This window comes from Microcaecilia unicolor, chromosome 3 (assembly GCF_901765095.1).
Source record: "Microcaecilia unicolor chromosome 3, aMicUni1.1, whole genome shotgun sequence".
Classification (NCBI taxonomy): domain Eukaryota; kingdom Metazoa; phylum Chordata; class Amphibia; order Gymnophiona; family Siphonopidae; genus Microcaecilia; species Microcaecilia unicolor.
Window position 1 is genome coordinate 5,389,500 of NC_044033.1, and position 22,067 is coordinate 5,411,566.

At 46.1% G+C, this 22,067-nt stretch overlaps 1 protein-coding gene across 2 annotated transcripts in view; it reads right to left on the minus strand.

The window, feature by feature from the left end:
• The window catches only part of PARP1 (poly(ADP-ribose) polymerase 1), a 210,030-nt gene that overhangs the window by 92,548 nt on the left and 95,415 nt on the right, over positions 1-22,067 (minus strand). For both annotated transcript variants that reach the window (XM_030195730.1, XM_030195729.1), the window contains exons 10-12: positions 21,461-21,700; positions 11,444-11,515; positions 6,421-6,553 (exon numbers count right to left, since the gene is read on the minus strand). In XM_030195730.1, the coding sequence (XP_030051590.1) occupies positions 6,421-6,553; positions 11,444-11,515; positions 21,461-21,700 (445 nt within the window). The remainder of the gene's footprint in view (positions 1-6,420; positions 6,554-11,443; positions 11,516-21,460; positions 21,701-22,067) is intronic.

Consider the following 22,067-nt stretch of genomic DNA (forward strand, 5'->3'; position numbering starts at 1 on the left):
GCGGCAAGGGGAGGCTACAAAGAAATCTGGCAGAAACTCTTCGAACTCCAAGGCGTACCCGTCTCGCACCACTTCGAGGACCCACTGGTCTGTCGTGATATGGGCCCACCTCTGATAAAACTGACTCAACCGAGCACCTACTCGCACCAGAGGCTGGACCCGCAAACCTTCATTGGGAAGTACGACCGGAGGACAGAGCTCCCCCCGAGACCTCGCGTCCTCCTCGACGACCCCCACGAAAGGGCTGAGTACGCTGAAAATATCTGCCTCTAAACGGCGCACTAAACCTACCTGGCCTATAGCGCCGGGCATCCTTCAAACGAGCACGCCCTGACATGCCGCGACCCCCTCCTCTAGGTCGCAATTCCGGCAACCGCGGAATCTTAGCCTCCCCAAGACCACGCACCAATTTATCCAACTCTTCTCCAAAAAGCATGGACCCTTTAAAGGGAAGCGAACACAACTTGGATTTAGAAGCCGCATCCGCAGTCCATCCACGAAGCCACAGGGCCCGACGAGCTCCAACCACCAAAGCCATATTCTTCGCCGAAGCCCTCAACAAATCATAACTAGCATCTGCCAGAAAGGAAGATCCCATCTCCAACTTGGCTAACTCCTGCACCACGGCAGCCCTGTCTAGCGCGGGACCATCCAGAAGCTTTTCAGCCCAACGGAAACACGCCCGAGCCACCAGACCTCCACATAGAGCGGCTTGCAGAGACAAGGCCGAGAGATCAAAACTTCGCCGAACAAAAGACTCCAACTTCCTATCCTGAGGGTCTCTGAGGGCAGTCCCCCCATCAACCGGGATGGCAGTAGCTTTGGTGACTGCCGTCACCACCGCATCCACTGTAGGAGATTTAAAAGAATCCCTATCTTCTTGGGGAATAGGATAAAGTCTCGCCATCGCTTTAACCACCCGACAGGCTAAATCTGGAGAGGACCACTCCTGTAAGATCATATCCCTCAGATCCTGATTCATAGGGAAAGAACGAGAAGCCTTACGAATACCCTTAACCAAAGGGTCTATCTGCTTAACCTCCGCTACAACAGGCTCAGGAGCCTCAAACCTAAGCGTAGACATCACTTGATCAATGAGCTCCGGAAGCTCATCCCTAGGAAAAATCCTTACCACCGAGGAATCCTCCCCTGGGAAGGACCCCTCCTCTTCAGGATCCATGTCTAAAGGGAACTCATCACCCAATCCACTACCCTCATCTTCCGAGGGAGGGAAAGACAAAAAATCAGGGTCCTCCCCATAATCTAACCGTGGGCGCTTGACCCCCAAAGGAGCTGCCCCCTTCTGTACCTCCGGCTGAGAAGCACCTGCCTGCCAGGCCTGAAACATCGACCAGACAAACTCCGGTGGAAATCCCATGGCCCCCGAAGGCCCTGGAGAGCACCCAACATTCTGTCCCGGGCCCTCCACCACCTGCTGGGCCGGGATCGCCAGCGGAGCCGAATCCAAGATGGCGGCGGTTCCCGCCAAAATCGGGACCGCCGTCACCGCACCAGAACCTGATACAGACCCCGAGAGGCCCTTACTGCTGCCCGAAACCTCAGCAGCCAAAACCGGAGGGGAAGAGAGAGAGTGCTTAGGCTCACCGCAAAACTTGCACGAAGCTCCGGGCGTTTCAATCCCCCGACGCGCGCAGGAACGGCAACGAGCCGCTTTTCCCGCCGACATCGCTAAAATTTAAAGCGGTACACACACAAACCGCCAAAATCGCCCCAGCTCTACTCCCTTCCTCAAAACCACACTAAAACCCTTGCCAGCCCCCAAAAAGAGAAACAACAAAATTTTCTGATGCAGACCAGCACTGTCTGCTGCTTACTTTCCTTTTTTTTTTTTTTTTTTTTCTCTCACACACACAGCAAACAGCCCAGTTGCTATATACTGACAAGGGCTAAGGCTCTCAAGGTTCCTGTAGCACAGGAGCCGAGGCACCAGGCTGCCTTCACACAAGGTACAGCAGGGGCAAAACCCGGACACGGGTGTAAAACCCCTAGGGGAACAGGGAGCCCCACCGGACCCGCTTCCCCGAAGCACAAATTCTAAGTACAGGGTATAAAAATCAGACTCTCTAATCCTACCAGACCAGACTGACTGCTCAGGCTGCACATCTACCCTCTGCTGGAGACTGAGATTTACTGGCTGCTTGGGGTTTGGCTGCTGGCTTATGCTAGGTTCAGTTTTTGTGTTCTCAGTCTCCCTCTGCTGGTAGGCGTGCATAACCCAAGCGTCTTGACCGGTCTGGAGGGTCGCTGAGGAATACCAAGTTTGCTCACCATGGTTCAACAGTTGAATAATGAAAATAAAGTAAGGGTTATGGAAGAATTACCACAACATATTTGGAGTACAAGTGATTCACCATATGGACTAGCTGTAAATGCAAAACCCCATAAGATAGAATTAATAGAAGGGGCAAAGGGGCCGAAGCAAGACCCTTACCCCATACGACCTAAATTAGTATCCAAAACCCTGGAGCACATTGATAAATTATTGAAATGTGGTATTATTGAACCTTCAGTATCCCCGTATAATACCCCATTGTTTCCAGTCCCGAAAGGGGAAAACAATGTAAGGATAGTACATGATTTAAGAGAGCTAAATGAGGTTACAAAAAATCAATTTCCGATTTGTGCAAATCCTGCTACACTTTTGCACACTCAGAATATATATGCATATAACACTGTTATTGACTTGTCTAATGCATTCTTTTCAATACCTCTTCATCCAGAGTCTAGGGATTTGACGTCATTTATAGTACAGAATGAGGCATACAGGTGGACTAGGATGCCTCAAGGCTTTACTGATAGTCCATCGGTATTCTCAAAACAACTGATGATGGATTTAAAGGATTTCAGGAGTCAATTGCCTGACACGGTGTCATTGTTTGTCTATGTAGATGATATTCTACTGTCTGCTGAGACTGAAGCAGAATGCCTAGATTGGACTACAAAATTATTTTTGTTATTAGGAGAGTTAGGATATAAATGTAACAGGGAAAAATGTGTTATAGCTCAGTCTACTGTCACCTTTTTAGGACAAAATGTTTCAGCAGAACATAAGGTCATTATACCGGAAATTATATCTATTTTAAATGAAACTCCGGTACCGCAAACAGTTACCCAGTTACGTGCTGTTTTGGGAATGTTAAATTACTGCAGACAATGGATACCAAATTATACACAAAAAGTAATGAGACTTTATAAACATTTGAAACTGCCCGCAGCCACACCAAAGAATACACTAATTGTATTGGAAGAGCAGGATAAGATAATATTGGCTAAGATTGTGAGGGATTTGTTATCCCCAGGACCGTTAGCAGTAATAGATATCCAATCACCTGTGCATCTATGGGTAAAAGACATGGGAAATAGTTGGGCAGCTATGATTAATCAAAACAATGAAGTAAATGCACCAGTAGCTTTTTTGTCAGGCTCTTTTAATCATGTGGAAAAGGGAATGAAAGAAATACCAAAGTTACTGACAGCTATAGTGGCTGCAGTAGGTAAATGGAGAGCACAAATGCCTTTTGTTCCTATTGTAATACATACCAACCACACGATTAAAACACTGTTGAGCCCTAGCCAGACTGCATTGACAGCCACTAGATTTGGAAAATATCAAGCAGTACTTTTAGGACAAGATATAAGAATAATACCATTAACTAAAGAACAGAGAAATAAGATAGATCTGCTTTTTCCTGTCGATCAAGAGGGTGAGATTGATACTATAGAAATCCCTACATTTCATTGTCTTACTTTTGAACCCTTATCTGATGGGTTAATATGGTTTACAGATGGAGCTTGTGAAAGGACTGTTGCAGGCTTTGCCTGCGTGCAGGTAGATGAGAATCTAAGAAAGATAATGCAAGTACAATATAAAACCCCTCCTGATCATACTGCACAGCATGCTGAACTTTTAGCCGTTATTACGGCCTTACAACACACTGATATGACTCAAAATGTTACTATATATACTGATAGTGGTTACGTTGCAAGTTCACTACAGTATCATATATTAAAATGGCAGCGTAGGGGGATGATAACCAGTGCAGGTAAAAAACATTACACATATGGAAATTGCTGTTTGAAATTTTGGCAAGAAGGGAACGTGAAGGTAGAAAAACTGCAGTTGTGTGGACCCCGGCCCACACTGAAAAGCCAACCTTTGAGGCACTAGGTAATGCAATGGCTGATGCAGCAGCAACGGAAGTGGTTAAGCAAAGTGAAAAGATTTTGTATAATACTAGACAGACACAGGAAGGGCCACTTACGAATGTAGATAAGATTGAAATGTGGCAGCCAGAGGGACAGGAAAGTGAAAAATGGTTGAAGAGAGGATGTATGAAATTGGGAAGTGAATGGTTTAATGCAGAAGAAGGATTACCTTGTATGCCAATGAGCCAGGCGATTAAGGTATTGGCTGAGTGGCATGCAACCATGCATTGGAATAAGGAAACAATGAGGCAACAATTTGAGCAAAGATTTTGGACTTTAAAAATTGATAACCTGATTCAACAGGTTGTGCGTCTTATTAAAATCTCTCAATAAAGAAATGGTGGGAAAATCATATACCTGGCTTGATTTGTTACCATTAGCTTTGATGGTTATAAGGGCCCAACCTAATGGGCGTACTAAATTGACCCCATTCCAAATTCAGACAGGACGTCATTTTTTCCCGATGCAGACAGCAAGTACTGATAGCACAGCTCAGTACTGGCAAAAGCTACAACCTATGTTGAACCTGACAAGTGATATGATCCGAACAAATGTAATATCACAGGCAGGAACTACTAATGATGTTTGTGCTTTTAAAGTAGGTGACCTAGTGCTACGAAAGAATTTTACACATAAAACATGGAAGGATCCTGTGTATGTAGGGCCTTTTGCTATCACGGCCCTTACTCAGACCGCTGCCTGTCTGGAAGGTCATACTTCTTGGATACATTTAGCAGATATTCGACGAATTAATAACATTGAAATGGACAAAGAATAAACAAACATCATGTCCCTAAACATGATGGTATTGGACTGTTGTTGTTTGTTAATGGACAATGAACACATATGATAATAGACTTGTTACAGTGGCCAAGATGTTGAATTTGACTGATTGTATCATATGTGCCCACTGACTGACATCATCCTTGTCCTTGCCAACTATGATATATGGGACTACAATGATAAAATCATGTCTGTTATCCCAATAATACCTGTGTAAGAGATGATGAAAACCTTCATTGGACAAATGAGACTATTTATAAGCAAGCCTTGCTTATGGACAAGTACCCACAGACATCATGTTGGTGTCTGATTAATAGTATGACAACTGAACACATTCCCCCGATAAAGTGCACTTACACGCAGAATGTTGTAACAACTGATTCAATGAATGTTATGCTTTTAATTTGTGTAATTTTTAATGCCACATCAGCTAATGAAAAGTAAGAATGAATGACAGTGCACTTCCCTTTAATGAAGCTCACTATCCTATAAATTATATACCTCAAGAGATATAAATTTTGTACCCTAGTACAATTGAATCTGTTTAATGCAACATGTATTAGCATGTTTGCAAAGATGTGCCAGGATGCTTTTAAAATGATAATGGTAACTGAAATCCAGAATGAATAGAACTTTAATATGTCAACAGATTGAAAGATGTATGATAAAGATGATGAAAAGACAGAGCTTGCAGGCACAGCATATCATAAATAACAAGGGGGAGGAGATTTAGAAGGGAGGAAAGGAAACAGACTGGAGCTAAAACAGATGTTTGAGGCCTGAAACAATCAGTCCTCAAAAGGGAGGATGTTGAATAAAAGCATAAAAATGTTGAATAAAAGCATAAAAAATTGAAGTGGAATGCTTCAAAAAACATGCAGAGCTAGCTGTTTCAACACTAAAACCTCCTGGGACATGATGGGGCCCACATTAGCCAAAGGCAGGCTCCAGAAAGTCTGTGGATAATGGGAACCAGATGCAGCATATGTTCTGCTATACATTAAGAATTTATGGTATGTTACAGCCTGCCTGCATACAGCCTGCAAGCACGTGATATCAGGAGAAGATTATAAGGAGAGGGAACAAAGAAATAAGTAAGCATTTTTGAATTTTTCTTTGTCTGTCTATAGCATTGCTTTAAGCACTCTGATTTCTCTCTCTGCTGTACATTGCTTTGTTTTTAATCATTCATTCTGACTTATATATTGCTTATCAAGAAATGCTTCCTGAATATGATTGATATTCAGTTCATAAACTACTTTTTATATTAAATATTAAATCGTCTAGTCTTTTCTTCAAGTCCACTGCACTAACCACTGGGCATCGGCATCCACTCAATCTGTGGAAGATTTAAGCAATGGAAAGACACTGAAACACAAAGACAAGGAGGCAGAAGAGGTGAAGACTAACCTGTTCTCCTTGTCACTCTCCAACAGCTGCAGTTTGTAGTAGGAATTGGTTCCGCGCATGATATCCACCTGACCAAGCGTGGCACTGTAGATTTTGCCCTTTTTCTCTAGGACGTGAGCTGAATCCTGTAGACCTGATGTAAGAAACAGTTAGCTGACTCAAAGTTCCTTCAGCAGTCTATGTGATTCCTCCATATCCATTTAGTAAAAACAAGAGAGCTACTCTTACAGCTGACATCACTTTCTGTTGCAATTAGGAATCAGAATGGCAGCTCCTCTTAGGGACTCTGAGCAGTGCACAAGGGGCAGGAAACCAACACTGGATGCTTCCTGGAACAGTCAACATGATACCCAGCAGTGATTCAGGGATTAGTGGTTCAGAGATTGTGAACCTGAACTCACTGCCCACAGGGGTACAGCGGATGCAAGCAGAGAGTTTAAAGTCTGTACACTAGCACCTGAGTCATTCACAACAGCAGACCTCTAGCCAGAAAAGGTGCTGTGTCAAAATAAGATTTGTGAATTACTTGTTTTGGAATTTATATATCTCAATAGTTTAACTTTCGATTACAACATGTTACTCAAAATTTCTTTTTACTGAGCTGGTACCTTAATAATTTGATCAAACACAACCCCCCCCCCCCCCCCCCCCACAACACACACATACAAAACGTAAAATGCAACTTAAAATATAGACAAGAAATATTCCACACAATGCCTAATCAAATCCTCAAATCGGAAAGAAACCAGAAAGAAAACCATGCGGGGGGGGGGGGGGGGGGGGGAGAGGAACTATCATTGCCAGCATATTACTGCTGAAACATAAGTGCATAAGTAATGCCACACTGGGAAAAGACCAAGGGTCCATCGAGCCCAGCATCCTGTCCATGACAGCGGCCAATCCAGGCCAAGGGCACCTGGCGAGCTTCCCAAACGTACAAACATTCTATACAATCAAGCCATTGTGACATCACTAATGAGGTTGGCTCTTATTGGTGGAATGAGCCACTATGACATCACAATAGGTTAAATCACTGCTCTATGTAATAAAAGTGAGCCAAGTAGAGGACATAAGTACATAAGTAATGCCATACTGGGAAAAGACCAAGGGTCCATCGAGCCCAGCATCCTGTCCACGACAGCGGCCAATCCAGGCCAAGGGCACCTGGCGACCTTCCCAAACGTACAAACATTCTATACAATCAAGCCATTGTGACATCACTAATGAGGTTGGCTCTTATTGGTGGAATGAGCCACTATGACATCACAATAGGTTAAATCACTGCTCTATGTAATAAAAGTGAGCCAAGTAGAGGACATAAGTACATAAGTAATGCCACACTGGGAAAGACCAAGGGTCCATCGAGCCCAGCATCCTGTCCACGACAGTGGCCAATCCAGGCCAAGGGCACCTGGCGAGCTTCCCAAACGTACAAACATTCTATACTGCTGATCTTTACTGTCTCCATACACATCCCAACAGAACAAAAGTTCAGATTTAACATTCAGAGATGACCTGTGCAGAAAATGTAAATGAACGTGATGGGGACAAATAGAAACCTGTCAAAGTGTTTTAACAATACAATTACATGGAAACTTGATGAGAAAAATCTGAGGGGACAGGACATCAGTAAGCACATTCCCCAAAAAGGCCCACCTCTTATTCTGAAGTATTCTATATTACTACTACTACTAGACGTATGCAGCGCTGTACACTTGAACATGAAGAGACTGTCCCTGCTCGACACAGCTTACAATCCAATTAGGACAGACAAACAGGACAAACAAGAGATAAGGGAATATTAAAGTGAGGATGATAAAATAAGGGTTCTGAACAAGTGAATAAAGGGTTAGGAGTTAAAAAAGCAGCATCAAAAAGGTGGACTTTTAGCTTAGATTTGAAGAGGGCCAGAGATGGAGCTTGACGTACTGACTCAGAAAATCTATTCCAGGCATACGGTGCAGCAAGATAAAAGGAATGGAGTCTGGAGTTAGTGGTGGAGGAGAAGGGTGGAGGAGTGGCCTAGTGGTTAGGGTGGTGGACTTTGGTCCTGGGGAACTGAGGAACTGAGTCGGATTCCCACTTCAGGCACAGGCAGCTCCTTGTGACTCTGGGCAAGTCACTTAACCCTCCATTGCCCCATGTAAGCCGCATTGAGCCTGCCATGAGTGGGAAAGCGCGGGGTACAAATGTAACAAAAAAAAAAAAAAATGTTAAAAACTGCGTTAGCTACCGCTCCAGTACTTCCTGCACCAGACTACCATTAGAGAGTCATGGTACAGACCGATGCCTTGAAATCTGGCATTAAGGCTGAACTCAGTCAAATAAACAGCGCACCCCATTGTGTATCTGAGCCGTAAGTTCCTGGACAGAGGTAGCGTATGCAACTATTGAGAAAGAATGCCTGGCCTTAGTTGGGCCCTTAAACTGCAACCGTATCTATATGAGTGAGACTTTACTGTCATCACAGATCACAATCTAATGATCAGATTTAAAAGTCTCAGGAGAGAATGGGAAGCTACTTCGGTGGAGTTTGGCCCTACAGATGTACAACTTCACTGTAAAGCACCAGAAGGGCAGTGAGCATGGGAATGCCGATGGACTCTCCAAGAGGGAAGAGCCAGGACTGCCCCAATGCTGAACTGTTGAGATCTCGACCAGCAGTCTGAAGAGACCACAATCCGGGGTCTCTCTTGAAAGGGGGAGGTGTGGCACAACAGGGGACTTCCATGCTTGGTGATTTGTATTACTGCCCTACGACACTTTTTTCCTTCTTCATAGTATTTCAATTAGTTGGCCAGCAGGTGATGTCGGACCTCTGCACTATCGCTGTAGCATAGGTCCTCCGTTCCTTTTGTAGCTATATTCACATAAAAGATGAATCACTTGTTTACTCTTTCCAAAAATACTAGGACTAGGGGTATGCAATGAAGATACATTATTAAGATGGACTTGGGGAAAATCCATTGCTTATGTCTAGAATAAGCAGCATAAAATGTATTGTAGTGTTTTGGGATCTTGCCAGGTACTTGTGGCCTGGATTGGCCACTGTTGGAAACAGGATGCTGGGCTTGATGGACCTTCGGTCTGTCCCAGAATGGCAACACTTATGTTCTTATGAAGAGTCTGGCTTCTTGGAGGTTGTTTAATTTTCATCTACATATTTCTATTTTTAGTTTGTGGTTACTTATTCTATACTGGGTGAGGATACATCTGTGTTCTGTGTGTGTGAAAAAGATGTGGTTTTCTGTTGGCATTGACTCTGCAGGATCGATCTGTATTAATCTTGCTCGTTTAGTTTTACAATGGGTGTACTGATGTTCTAGTGTTCGCTGTAATTTTTTTTTTTGTTTTGTTACATTTGTACCCTGCGCTTTCCCACTCATGGCAGGCTCAATGCGGCTTACATGGGGCAATGGAGGGTTAAGTGACTTGCCCAGAGTCACAAGGAGCTGCCTGTGCCTGAAGTGGGAATCGACCTCAGTTCCTCAGGACCAAAGTCCACCACCCTAACCACTAGGCCACTCCTCCACTGTTGCTACTATTTGAGATTCTACATGGAATGTTGCTATTCCACTAGCAACATTCCATGTAGAAGTCGGCCCTTGCAGATCACCAGTGTGGCCGCGCAGGCTTCTGCTTCTGTGAGTCTGACGTCCTGCACATACGTGCAGGACGTCAGACTCACAGAAACAGAAGCCTGCGCAGCCTTCTACATGGAATGTTGCTAGTGGAATAGCAACATTCCATGTAGAATCTCCAATAGTAGCAACATTCCATGTAGAATCTCCAGTAGTAGCAACATTCCATGTAGAATCTCCAATAGTAGCAACATTCCATGTAGAATCTCCAATAGTATCTATTTTATTTTTGTTACATTTGTACCCCGCACTTTCCCACTCATGGCAGGCTCAATGTGGCTTACATGGGGCAATGGAGGGTTAAGTGACTTGCCCAGAGTCACAAGGAGCTGCCTGTGCCTTAAGTGGGAATTGAACTCAGTTCCCCAGAACCAAAGTCCACCACCCTAACCACTAGGCCACTCCTCCACTGTTGCTACTATTTGAGATTCTACATGGAATGTTGCTATTCCACTAGAAGTCGGCCCTTGCAGATCACCAATGTGGCCGCGCAGGCTTCTGCTTCTGTGAGTCTGACGTCCTGCACGTACGTGCAGGACGTCAGACTCACAGAAACAGAAGCCTGCGCAGCCTTCTACATGGAATGTTGCTAGTGGAATAGCAACATTCCATGTAGAATCTCCAATAGCAGCAACATTCCATGTAGAATCTCCAATAGTAGCAACATTCCATGTAGAATGTCAAAGAGTAGCAACATTCCATGTAGAATCTCCAATAGTATCTATTTTATTTTTCTTACATTTGTACCCTGCGCTTTCCCACTCATGGCAGGCTCAATGCGGCTTACATGGGGCAATGGAGGGTTAAGTGACTTGCCCATGTTTAAGATGATGCCTTTTCCTAGGTAAACCCTTGCTGTGTGACTTGTGGTTTATTACCAAAAATAACTTTTTCATATAGAGGACGGGGGAGCTAAATAAATAAATAAATAAATAAATAAAAAAGATCAGTCCCGGGTGCCAAATACGCTAGGTATGTCACTGCATACAAACATACTAAATCAAGACACATTCATTCAAATAAAACATTTACTATATCTGTGTGTCCATGTGGCAGTCCTTCTCCGAGTTAAGTTATTGGCATACCAAAAGACAGAGAATAAAAATGGATTTTCAAGGCTGCCCTAAATCTTTTATAAATAGCATCAGCTCGAAGGGGCTCATGAAGACTATTCCAGAGTTGGAGCTATGAAGAAATATGCGCTAGATCGTGTACTAGTATATTCTAGCTACTAATGGGGATTGGAGAATGAGTCTGTGTTCAAAGATCAAAGCTATTTTGGTAATATTTGTTATGACTTTTACCAACGGGGTGTTCTGTATTCTGACAATATGTCAGCAGCCCCCTATCTCAATACCTGCTGCTTTCGTATCTATACTTACCAGAGTCTGGATCCACTGCTGCTCCTCCTTTTATGGTTAATTTCATTTTCTTTTCCAACTTGCTGGTAGTCCCTGAAGCAGAGAAGGAGCAATTAGATGTTAGTGCTAATTAGCTTTCCTTTATGCACTCCTACCAGCAGATGGAGACTGAGAACAAACTGAGCTGTCAGTAAGCCTATAAGTGGGCTGTGCAGTCCCCCGAAAGCCAGTCTATGCCTAGCTAAGCAGATGAATCCAAAGTCAACACACCAGAAAAAAAAAAAGGAGGAAACGCTTTCTCAAAAGATTAAAGCACTCTGCATGTACTAATGCCTAGAACTTGGCCATATCAAAAACCCGACCACTCCCAAAAAAAGGCTGGTACGGGACGGAAACACACAAGTTTCCTGAGGAACTTAAGAGAATAACAGTGCACTGTTCTTGTGTCGCTCTTTTTTCTTTTTTTTTTTTATTTGCAAGAAGTCTTTATTATCCACTGAAACAGCACAATGGAACCACAAAAAATAAAAAAATACAACATGCTGATTCTAATACAGGAATCTACCAATACAGCTTGTATGATTACATTCAATAGTTTCAATATATCTATGTCAACAGCATTAAACTTCACATTTTTTATCCAATTTTCAAGAAAACAAAGATTTCTCCACCCGCCCTCCCCTCCCCCCCCCTCCAGGTGGACACTACTGGGCACTACCCCTCATGACACTCTTTGTATATAGCAGCTAGATTTATAGAGCGTCAAAAGGGACGGGCTCCCAAACTGAACGCCATTTTCCCATTTGTTGTTTACGCTCAGCCACTAGTCTCTCCATTTCCCGAACATACCTCAACTTATTAAGCCATCTAGATAAAGAGGGAACCCCCTCCTTTCGCCAATGTGCCGCTACAACCACCCTTGCTGTGCCAACCGCATGTTTAACTAGGGTCTGCTGGTGTGACAGTAGGCCTGCGGTCCTAGCTGAAAACAGGAACACCTCAGGGGCCCATGGCACAACACACCCCAACCAGTGCTGTAGCCTGAAATGTACAGCCTTCCAAAATGCACGAATTTTGATACAGCTCCACCAAATGTGCCTCATTGTACCTTTGTGACCACACCTTCTCCAGCACATGTCCGAAGAGGACGGAAAGATCCTCTGCAGACGGGCCGGTGTAAGGTACCATCGATATAATACTTTGACAGCGTTCTCTTGCAGAGGAACATGAATTGATACCCGCATCACTGCTTTTCTATTCTCTCCCAATCGGACTCTCCCAGCTTCACACCCAATTCCCGCTCCCAGCCACCCCTGTGCGTTCCACAACCGGGTGCCTGCTTACTTATGGTGTGGTACAAGGAACCTATCAAGCCCCGGGAAGAGTCAAACTTCTCGCATATCTCCTCCAGGTCAATTTTCTTATGCTGCATTACCTCTCGCACCGCCTTACTCTTGAGAAGGGATGCCAACTGGCAATAAGCAAACTCATCACCCTCTACCCCTGGGTAACTATCCCGCAGTGCATTAAAGGGCAACAGGGAATCAGTATCAAACAGTTGGCCCCATGTTCTCACACCTAATTCACGCCATTTGGTGAAAATCCCCTTTACTGTACCTGGCAAGAATAAGGGATTAAAAGCAATTGGAGTGTACCTGGTCAATACACATTGTCTCTTAGGAAACAAACTATCCCAGTAATGAAGTGTAACAGCTATGGAGGGGCAGGCTCGTTCAGCCAGATTTCTAAAAGGCCGTGGTAGCCACATTATGGCACTCAGTGGCTGGTCACCCATCGAATGTTGTTCAATATGCACCCATTGGCGATCTGGATAATCTTGGTACCATTCAAGTGCTGCTTTCCCTTGTGCTGCCTTATAGTACCAGGAAAGATTGGGTACTCCCAACCCGCCCTTCTTCCTTTCCTTATATAATAGCGATCGCGCTAACCGCGGTCTTTTTCCTGCCCAGACAAATCTCACCAGTCCGTCTTGCAGAGTAGCCAAGAATCACCTGGGCATTATCACAGGCAGCGTCTGAAAGAGGTACAACAATCTGGGCAATATGTTCATTTTAAGGATGGCTATTCTACCGAACCACGAAGTTCCCAGCTCTCCCCACCTCTCCAGATCATCCATGATAGTTTTACCCAATCCCCTATAATTTGCATTAAAGAGTTCCGACATTTCCCTTGTAAGCGTCACCCCCAAGTACCTAATCTGTTTGGGAGCCCAACGAAACGGGGATGAAATCTTTAAGGATTCCACCACATCATCAGTGAGTGTTACGTTCAGAGCCTCTGATTTTGCCATATTGACCCTGAAGCCTGATACTGCAGAGTATTCTCTTATCATCTGCTCGAGATGTGGGAAAGTGGACTGAGGTCGAGTAACAAACAGCAGCACATCGTCTGCAAAGAGAGCCATTTTATGGGTTCTATCTGCTATTTTGGCTCCCGAGATATTAGGGTCTAACCGCACATGGGCCGCAAAGGGCTCCATCACCATTGCAAACAGCAAAGGCGACAGGGGACAACCCTGCCTAGTCCCTCTATGCAGCTTGAATAGCTCTGAATTCTAAGAGGTGGTGGAGATGAAAACGGTAACGGAGTTCAAACATGCGTGGGATATGCATAGAGGAATCCTGTGCAGAAGGAATGGATCCTCAGAAGCTTAGCTGAAATTGGGTGGCGGAGCAGGTGGGGGGAAGAGGGGGTGGTGGTTGGGAGGCGAGGATAGGGGAGGGCAGACTTATACGGTCTGTACCAGAGCCGGTGATGGGAGGCGGGACTGGTGGTTGGGAGGCGGGAAATACTGCTGGGCAGACTTATATGGTCTGTGCCCTGAAAAGGACAGGTACAAATTCAAGGTAAGGTATACACATATGAGTTTGTCTTGGGCAGACTGGATGGACCATGCAGGTCTTTTTCTGCCGTCATCATCTACTATGAATTTCCACCATTTATCCGGACACAAGCCTTTGGGGATTCATAAAAAGTCTGAATCCACCTACAAAACTGTGTTCCAAACCCCATGTTCTCCATTACTCTATACATAAAGGGCCAGTGGACCCGGTCAAAGGCTTTTTCCGTGTCAAGGCTTAAGAGACAAAGCGGCTTCTTATTTAGTTTTGCCAAGTACATGATATCAACCACCCTTCTAACATTATCCATCGCTTTGCGGTAAGATACAAAGCCCACTTGGTCTGGGTGTATAAGGACTGGAAGGATTGGGGCCAAGCGATTGGCCAAAACCTTGGCCAGAATTTTGACATCAGTATTTAATACCGATATGGGTCTATAAGATCTGCATTCAGAATGATCTTTGCCTGGTTTGGGTAGCACCGCTATCCACGCTTCCATCATTGACTGAGGTAATGATCCCCCTTTCCCAACTTGATTAAACAGGTCTGCTAAGAGCGGAGATAATTCGGGGGCAAACTTCCTATAGAACTCATTAGGCAACCCATCTAAGCCAGGCGATTTACTCAATGGCAAACTACTGATCGCCTCCTGAATTTCCTTGGGGGTAACCATCTCATTTAGTAATGCCTGTTGTTGGGGGCTCAGAGAAGGTAGTTCACTATCCCTTATATATTGGTCTATAGATTCCAGGGAAGGGCTAATCCCCTGGGTGTACAAATCCTGGTAGAATTCCCCAAATCTTTTTCGTATTTGCTCAGATGTACCTAGCTCACCCCCACCCGAGTCCCGTATCTTTAAAATAGCCCGGTCAACTTTTTGTCTGCGCAACCTTATGGCAAGGAGACGCCCCACCTTGTTGGCATGCTCGTAGGAGTTCACCCTGTTCTTAGCTTGTAGCATACTAAGTTGCTCAGAATATACAGAATCTAGCCACGTTCTCTGATCACTAAGCTCTCTCAAAACCCGCTCGGACCCAGTTGCCTTATGCTGTTCCTCCAGCTGACGAATACTCTCCATACATTTTGCTGTCTGCGCCTTACGGGCCTTTGATTTTTTACTAGCTACTTGTAAAAAGTAGCCCCGGGATACCGCCTTCATGGCATCCCATACAATGCTGAGCAAGGGTCCCGATTCCAAATTAAACTCAAGATACTCTTTCAGCATTTGTTTATATCCTTCCACCACTTCCCCCTCCTGTAGAAGACCCACATTCATTGTCCATCTTCTATCTTTGTTTTCAGCCTTTATAGTTGGCAAGGTAACCCATATTGGAGCGTGATCAGACAGGGTCACACTGCCGATCCCTGCGTCAGGTCCCCGTTCCACTAGAGTGGCATCTAAGAATAGGTAGTCAATGCGGGAGTAGGTTTTATGCACTGCGGAATAGAATGTATAATCTCGCACCATCTGATATTTTACCCTCCACATATCCACCGTACCCAAGGAGTTTGCTAGAGATCTTAATGCCAGGGAATCCCTCTGCCCTTCATTTCTAGTGGGGCCTGATCGGTCAAGTCCTGGATTCATCACAGTATTGAAATCCCCTCCTATTACCAGAGAACCCTGCGCAAAAATGGCCAGAGAGTTTTTAACTCTTTCTATGAACTCCGCCTGTCCTGTGTTAGGTGCATAAATGGAAGCTAATGTGAGATCTACTTGATCAATTTTTATATGCAAAAAAATATAGCGTCCTCCCGTGTCCCTTTTTACCTTGATCACCTGTGCACCCACTGCAGCATGAATTAGGATCGCCACTCCATCTTTCTTTGATCCCGCTGCAGAGGCGAAGTACGCCACCGGGTACTCCGAGTGGGAGAGAAGTCTTTAATATCTGCCCGCCAGATGTGTCTCCTGAAGGAGAGCCACATGAGGCCCTAGCTGCCTCAACTCTTTATAGAACTTTTCTGAGGCATGTTCAGGCCTTTCACGTTATAGGAAAGAATCTTTAGGTCAGTACCCATCCTAGTGTGAGGTGAAAAAGCTTGTCGGCCACTGCCCTTCTTGACAACTCTGTATAGTGCCATATTACTTTGTACCCATCGTTTCCAGTAGTGACCTGCCCCCTCCACCTATTGTAGCCAATCTCCCGCCCTCCCCTCCCAACCCTCTTCCCCCGAAATCCCCTTAGGCCCAGCTCCATGAACTTCACCCACCAGCCAGAACCTTTGGGTCCTGAGTGGGAGGACTCCCCAACGTGCCCCAACAAACACCAAATGATCCCCCAAACCCTCACAACATTCCGCCCCCTCCCCCCTTTCTGCTTATACCGTCATCCAGTCCCACTTCTGCCACCCTCCCTCCTGAATTCAACCCAGACTCATACCAGCTCAACTCCCACATGCAACTTAAATCAGCAACAGAGATAGTGCATGGAAACAGAGTTAACTGCCCATAAGTCATTACCAACAACACAAAGTCATATCAATCAGGTTCGCAGCTTAGCGTCTTGCTTCTTGGATTTTTGAGGCACTCTCTTCCACTGCTGCAATTTTTCTCGAGTTGCAGGAGCCATGTCCCCTGTGGGTACAGCCAGAGCGGTCAAACCAGCTTCATGCAAGAACTTCCACACCTCCTCCAGCCGACGAAACCGGTGCTGCTTGCCTTTAAACTCCACGCTCAAGGCAAAGGGAAAGTTCCACCTATAGGATACCTTCTCCTTCTGCAAAATTTCCAGCCCGGGTCTCATCGCTCGCCTCTGCGTTAATGTAAACAGTGATAGATCCTGGTAGACGGAGACTCTTGCCTCATTATATTCCACTGTCGGATTTTGGCGCGCTTTTTGCCATATTTTTTCTTTAAGCATATATGATGAAAATCTCACCACTATGTCTCTGGGTCTGTTGTCTGTTGGTATCCTGAGAGCTCTGTGAGCCCGATCAAATATGAGGTCTGCCGGCTCCAATTGCTCACCCAATAACTTCTCGCATATCGATCTCACAAGCGTGGGCACATCTTCCATGTTGCCATTTTCGGGGACTCCACGAAATCTAAGATTTTGACGTCTCCCGCGATTTTCCAAGTCGTCTAGTTTATATTGCAGTTCAGACTGTTCATTCAGTTTTGTAAAACGGGCCTCTGCCGCCTCTGCTCTCTCAGCTTGTTCGTCCATGCGCTCTTCTAGCGTCTCGACCCTGCCCCCTAGCTCACGAAGATCAAGGCTAATGGCATCCAAGTGGTCAAGGATTTCTTGTTTAGAGGCCTTGATCTCTGCCCTGATCTCCTTGAGACATTTGGCCAGCTCTTTAGGTAGTACGGCGCTTAGGGCAGTTCTACGCACCTCAGCGCTAGAGGCAGCTGATTCAGATCCTGAAGAGTTTCCCAGATCGGGCGACACACGCCTCGAGCGGTTCTTCGCCCCTTACCTCGTCGAGCTCCGCTCTCCTTCTCTTGACTGGGATGCTGTCGCTTTACTCATTTTGTGTTCGAGACCTCCTCACGTCTCCAGAGACCGTCCCCACCACTTTTGCAGGACTGGATGACAGCAAATGAAGCGATTTTTAAGCGGGTAAGCGCGGAGCTATGGGCTCAGGCAACCATTCAGGTCCGTGACGTCACCGGAAGTCGCTCTTTTTTCTTTTTTAAAGAAATAAAAATAGGGGGCTGTAAGAACACCTCAAGAGAAGCTCCCGAAAAAAAAAAAAAAAAAAAAAAAGGAACGTTTGTTAAACCGAATAACACAACACCAACTACCCATACATAGGAGAGGCCTGTGCCAGACTAGAGGGACTAAAGGAAAAACAATTAACAGGTAACATCTAATTGCTCCTTACATAGCGTCCCTCTAGACCGGCACAGATGGGAAGTACCAGAGCCCTGGAGCCCCCCCCCCCCCCCCAGTCAGCACACTGGCCCCAAACTGAACATCCTGATCAGCATACACAGCCAACCGATAATGACAGGTAAAAGAATGCAGAGAAGACCAAGCCGCTGCTCTACAAATTTCCAATGAAGAGACCAAAGAATGCTCCGCCCAAGAGGACGCTACAACCCGTGTAGAATGAGCCTTTACGAAGAAGGAATAGGCTGCTTCCAAAGCAAATAGGCCACCGTCTCTTTCACTCACTAGGCAACAGTAATCTTGGGTACAGCCTCACCTTTACGCGAACCCCCAACAGCACAAAGAGCTGATCAGAGCGGCGAAACTCCCAAGACACTCACAACTAATGATGGAGCACCCTGCAGACATCCAACCAGTGCAACTACTGCTGCTCTTCCAAACCGTGCCCATCTCCCAAAACAGGTAAGGAGACCTCCTGATTCAGATGAAACGGAGAGATCACTTTAGGAAGGAAGGAAGGAAGGAAGAAAGCGTCTGGAGAACAACCTTGTCTTTAAAGAACTGAAGGAAGGAAGCTCTGCAGGACAGAGCCTGCAACTCAAACACCTGTCGACCAGACAAGAGAGCCACCAGCAGCACTGTCTTCAAGGTCAAATCCTTCAGAGTATAACCTGAGAAAGGCTCAAAAGGCACCGACACAAGTACTGATAGCACAAGGTTAAGATCCCAAAGAGGAATTGGTTGACGAACCAGAGGCCTAATAAGGCACACGCCACTAAAGAAACAAACCACATCCGGAAGGGAACTCAAAGGACAAGCCTGAATGAGACCTTGAAAACAGGCAACAGCTGCCAACTGTACTTTTAGAGAGGACAAAATGAGATCCAGCTTACAAAAAATCCAGCACCTGAGGCACCGAAGCCCAAAGAGGCATAATGGACCGATCCGCACACCAGTCCTCAAAAATTCGCCAGACACATACATATGCAAGAGAAGTAGACCTTTTCCTAGAACACAGCATAGAGGCAATGATAGGACCCGAAAATCCTTTCTTCAGTAAACGCACCCTCTCATGAGCCACACCGTAAGCGAGAACAGAGCCAGACCGAACATGAACACCGACCCCCTCTGACAGAAGGTCCGACGCCCACGTGAGCAGAAACGGCTCATTCACCAGGAGACGAATGAGATCCCCGTACCAAAATCTTTAAGGCCAGTCCAGAGCCACTAAGACCAGCATGCCACTGAACCCTTTGAAGAACTCGGCTGATGAGAGGCCATGGGGAAAAAACAAAGAAGACCATCTCTAGGCCAAGACTGCACCAGCATGTTGAGACCCTCTGCTCGGCTGTCCTTCCTGCGACTGAAGTAACAAGGCACCTGAGCACTGGCCACTGTTGCCATCAGTCCAAAACCGGAAGACCCCAGCATTTCACTATCTTAAAGGACACCGCTAGACTTAGTTTCCATTCTCCGAGGTCCAGGCGATGCCTGCTGAGAAAATCCACCTGAACATTGTCCATTCCTGCCACGTGAACTGCAGAAAGACCTGATAAATGGGCTCTGCCCACGCGAGAAAAAGAGATGCTGCTGCTGCCATGAACCTGCTCTTCGTTTCGCCCTGACACAGGCTACTGTAGTGGCGTTGTCAGACATTGCGTGCACTGTCACGCCTTGAAGAAGGGGCTGGAACGCCAGTAGCACCAAGTGGATCACTCTCATTTATCGAACCACTGGACTCTGGAAGGGATCACACATCTCGAGCTACCTGTCCCAAACAGTGCGCACCCCAGCTTACTAGACTAGCATCCGTCATTACCACTATCCACTGAGGCGAATCCAGACTCGTGCCCACCCCCCCCCCCCCCCCCGAAAAATGGGCAGACACCAACCACCACCTCAGGCTGTGACGTACCAGTCCCCGCAGCGGGAACTGATCCTCCAGGGAGTTGGACTGAGGCAACCAGCGGGAGAGAAGAGCCAACTGCAAGGGTATCATGTGTGCCCCGGCCCACTGCACTACCACCATGGAACCTAGGACCTGAAGATACTCTTCAGACTGAGGGATCTGTGACTCCAACAAGGACCGGACTTGAGACTGCAGCTTCTGAATCCTGGCCTCTGGGAGAAAAGCTCTGCCTGCCTTGGTATCAAAACTAATTCCCAAATACTCCAAGAACTGCTACGGCTGAAGATGACTCTTGGCCAGATTCACTACACAGCCCAAGAACTGCAGAAGACACATCACTCGGGAAGTGGTCCTGACACTCTCCTGGTACAATTTCACTCTGATAAGCCAGTCATCTGGATACGGATGCACCAATATGCCTTCCTTGCACCACCATCATAACCTTGGAGAAGGTACCGGGGGGTGGGGAGAGAGAGAATTGCCAACCGAAAAGGGAGAACACAAAATTGATAATGCCTCCCCCAAAACTGCAAAGCGAAGGAAACACTGCTGAGCCTGACGCACGGGAATATGAATATATAACTCCATCAGGTCCAAAGAAGAAAGGAACTCCCCCGGCTGAACAACCAGAATAACTGAGCACAACGTTTCCATGCGAAAGGAAATAACCTGAAGATTGCGATCGACTCATTTGAGATTCAGAACAGGGCGGTAGGAACCTTCCTTCTTTGGCACCACGAAGTAGATGGAATAACGACCCCTGCTTTGCTCCAACTCCGGTACGGGAACCACAGCCTGTAAGGCCAATAGCCAACGAAGAGTCTGGAGAACTGCTTGCACTTTCCAAGGCGCGCCGCAAGGAGACATTATGAAAGCATCTGCCAAGGGATCGGAAAACTCCAAGGAATAGCCTTGGCTGTCGGTCTGCCAGAAGACAGAGCCAGACAGCCGAGGCACACCAAAAGGCACACCAAAGGAATACCCCTACAGAAGAGGCATTGGGGGAAGGGGAGAGGAACTCGGCCACCTGGGTTTGACACCCCCGGTGCAAGAAAGACCCCTGCGGGCCTCAGCCCCTATTCAACAGTCAGGAAAGAAACCAACCAAATAATTTGGAAGATTTTTTTTTGCGAGTTAGCTGCCTTAAATTCCGAAGAAAAAAAACAAACGGCCATGGGGTACTATCAAGAACCAAAAACCCAGGGTCCCTAACTAACTGGACTGCACAGGCTTACCATTGCTACCATCTGTTGACGGAGAACAGACAAGCTTTCAGGGAACTGCACAGCCCACTTATTGGCTTACTGACAGCTCAGTTTGTTCTGTCTCCATCTGCTGGTAGGAGTGTGTAACCCATCTGTGCCTGTCTAGAGGGACGCTATTGAAAGCATCACTTTCCTGTTTGCAGAAAGGCATTTGCTTCTGTTACCTTGCTCTTCCTTCACCTTGCCGGCACTCTTCCCTGCAGAGGGAGCACTGGCCTCCTGTCCTGCTGCCACATCTGTACACTCCTGCTTCACTTTTGCTCCCCAAGAAGAGATGCCGTGCAAAGTCAGCAGCTCCTGGAAACTCCTGCCGGACTCTGCCTCGCTCAGGAAACTGTCGGACACCACTTGCAGATTGGCTGTCTTCACTTCTTCCATTTTCTTATTCATCTTCTCAATCTCCTCTGTTGGGAAGAGGAAAAAAAAAAAAAGACTAAGATCACAAGACTTTGTAATAATAATAAATACTTCTTTGTATAGTGCTACTGGTTATACACAAGGCTGCCCAATGGTGATTATTGAGATAGACTATGCACCTACGCTGAGGATCTTACAGTCTAAGTGGGAAATAATGCAACCTGCCCAAGGACACAGACTGTCAGTGGCAGAAGTGGGAACTGACCAGTTGCTTCCCTGGCACTACCTCTTCCCCTGAAGATTATGCTCAGCTTTTACTGCCCCCCCCCCCCCCAACTGACATTTGGCAATGACAAAATTCAGAGGCTCATGTGAAACAATGCACTAATAAGTTAAAGCAGGGAGACAGCAGCC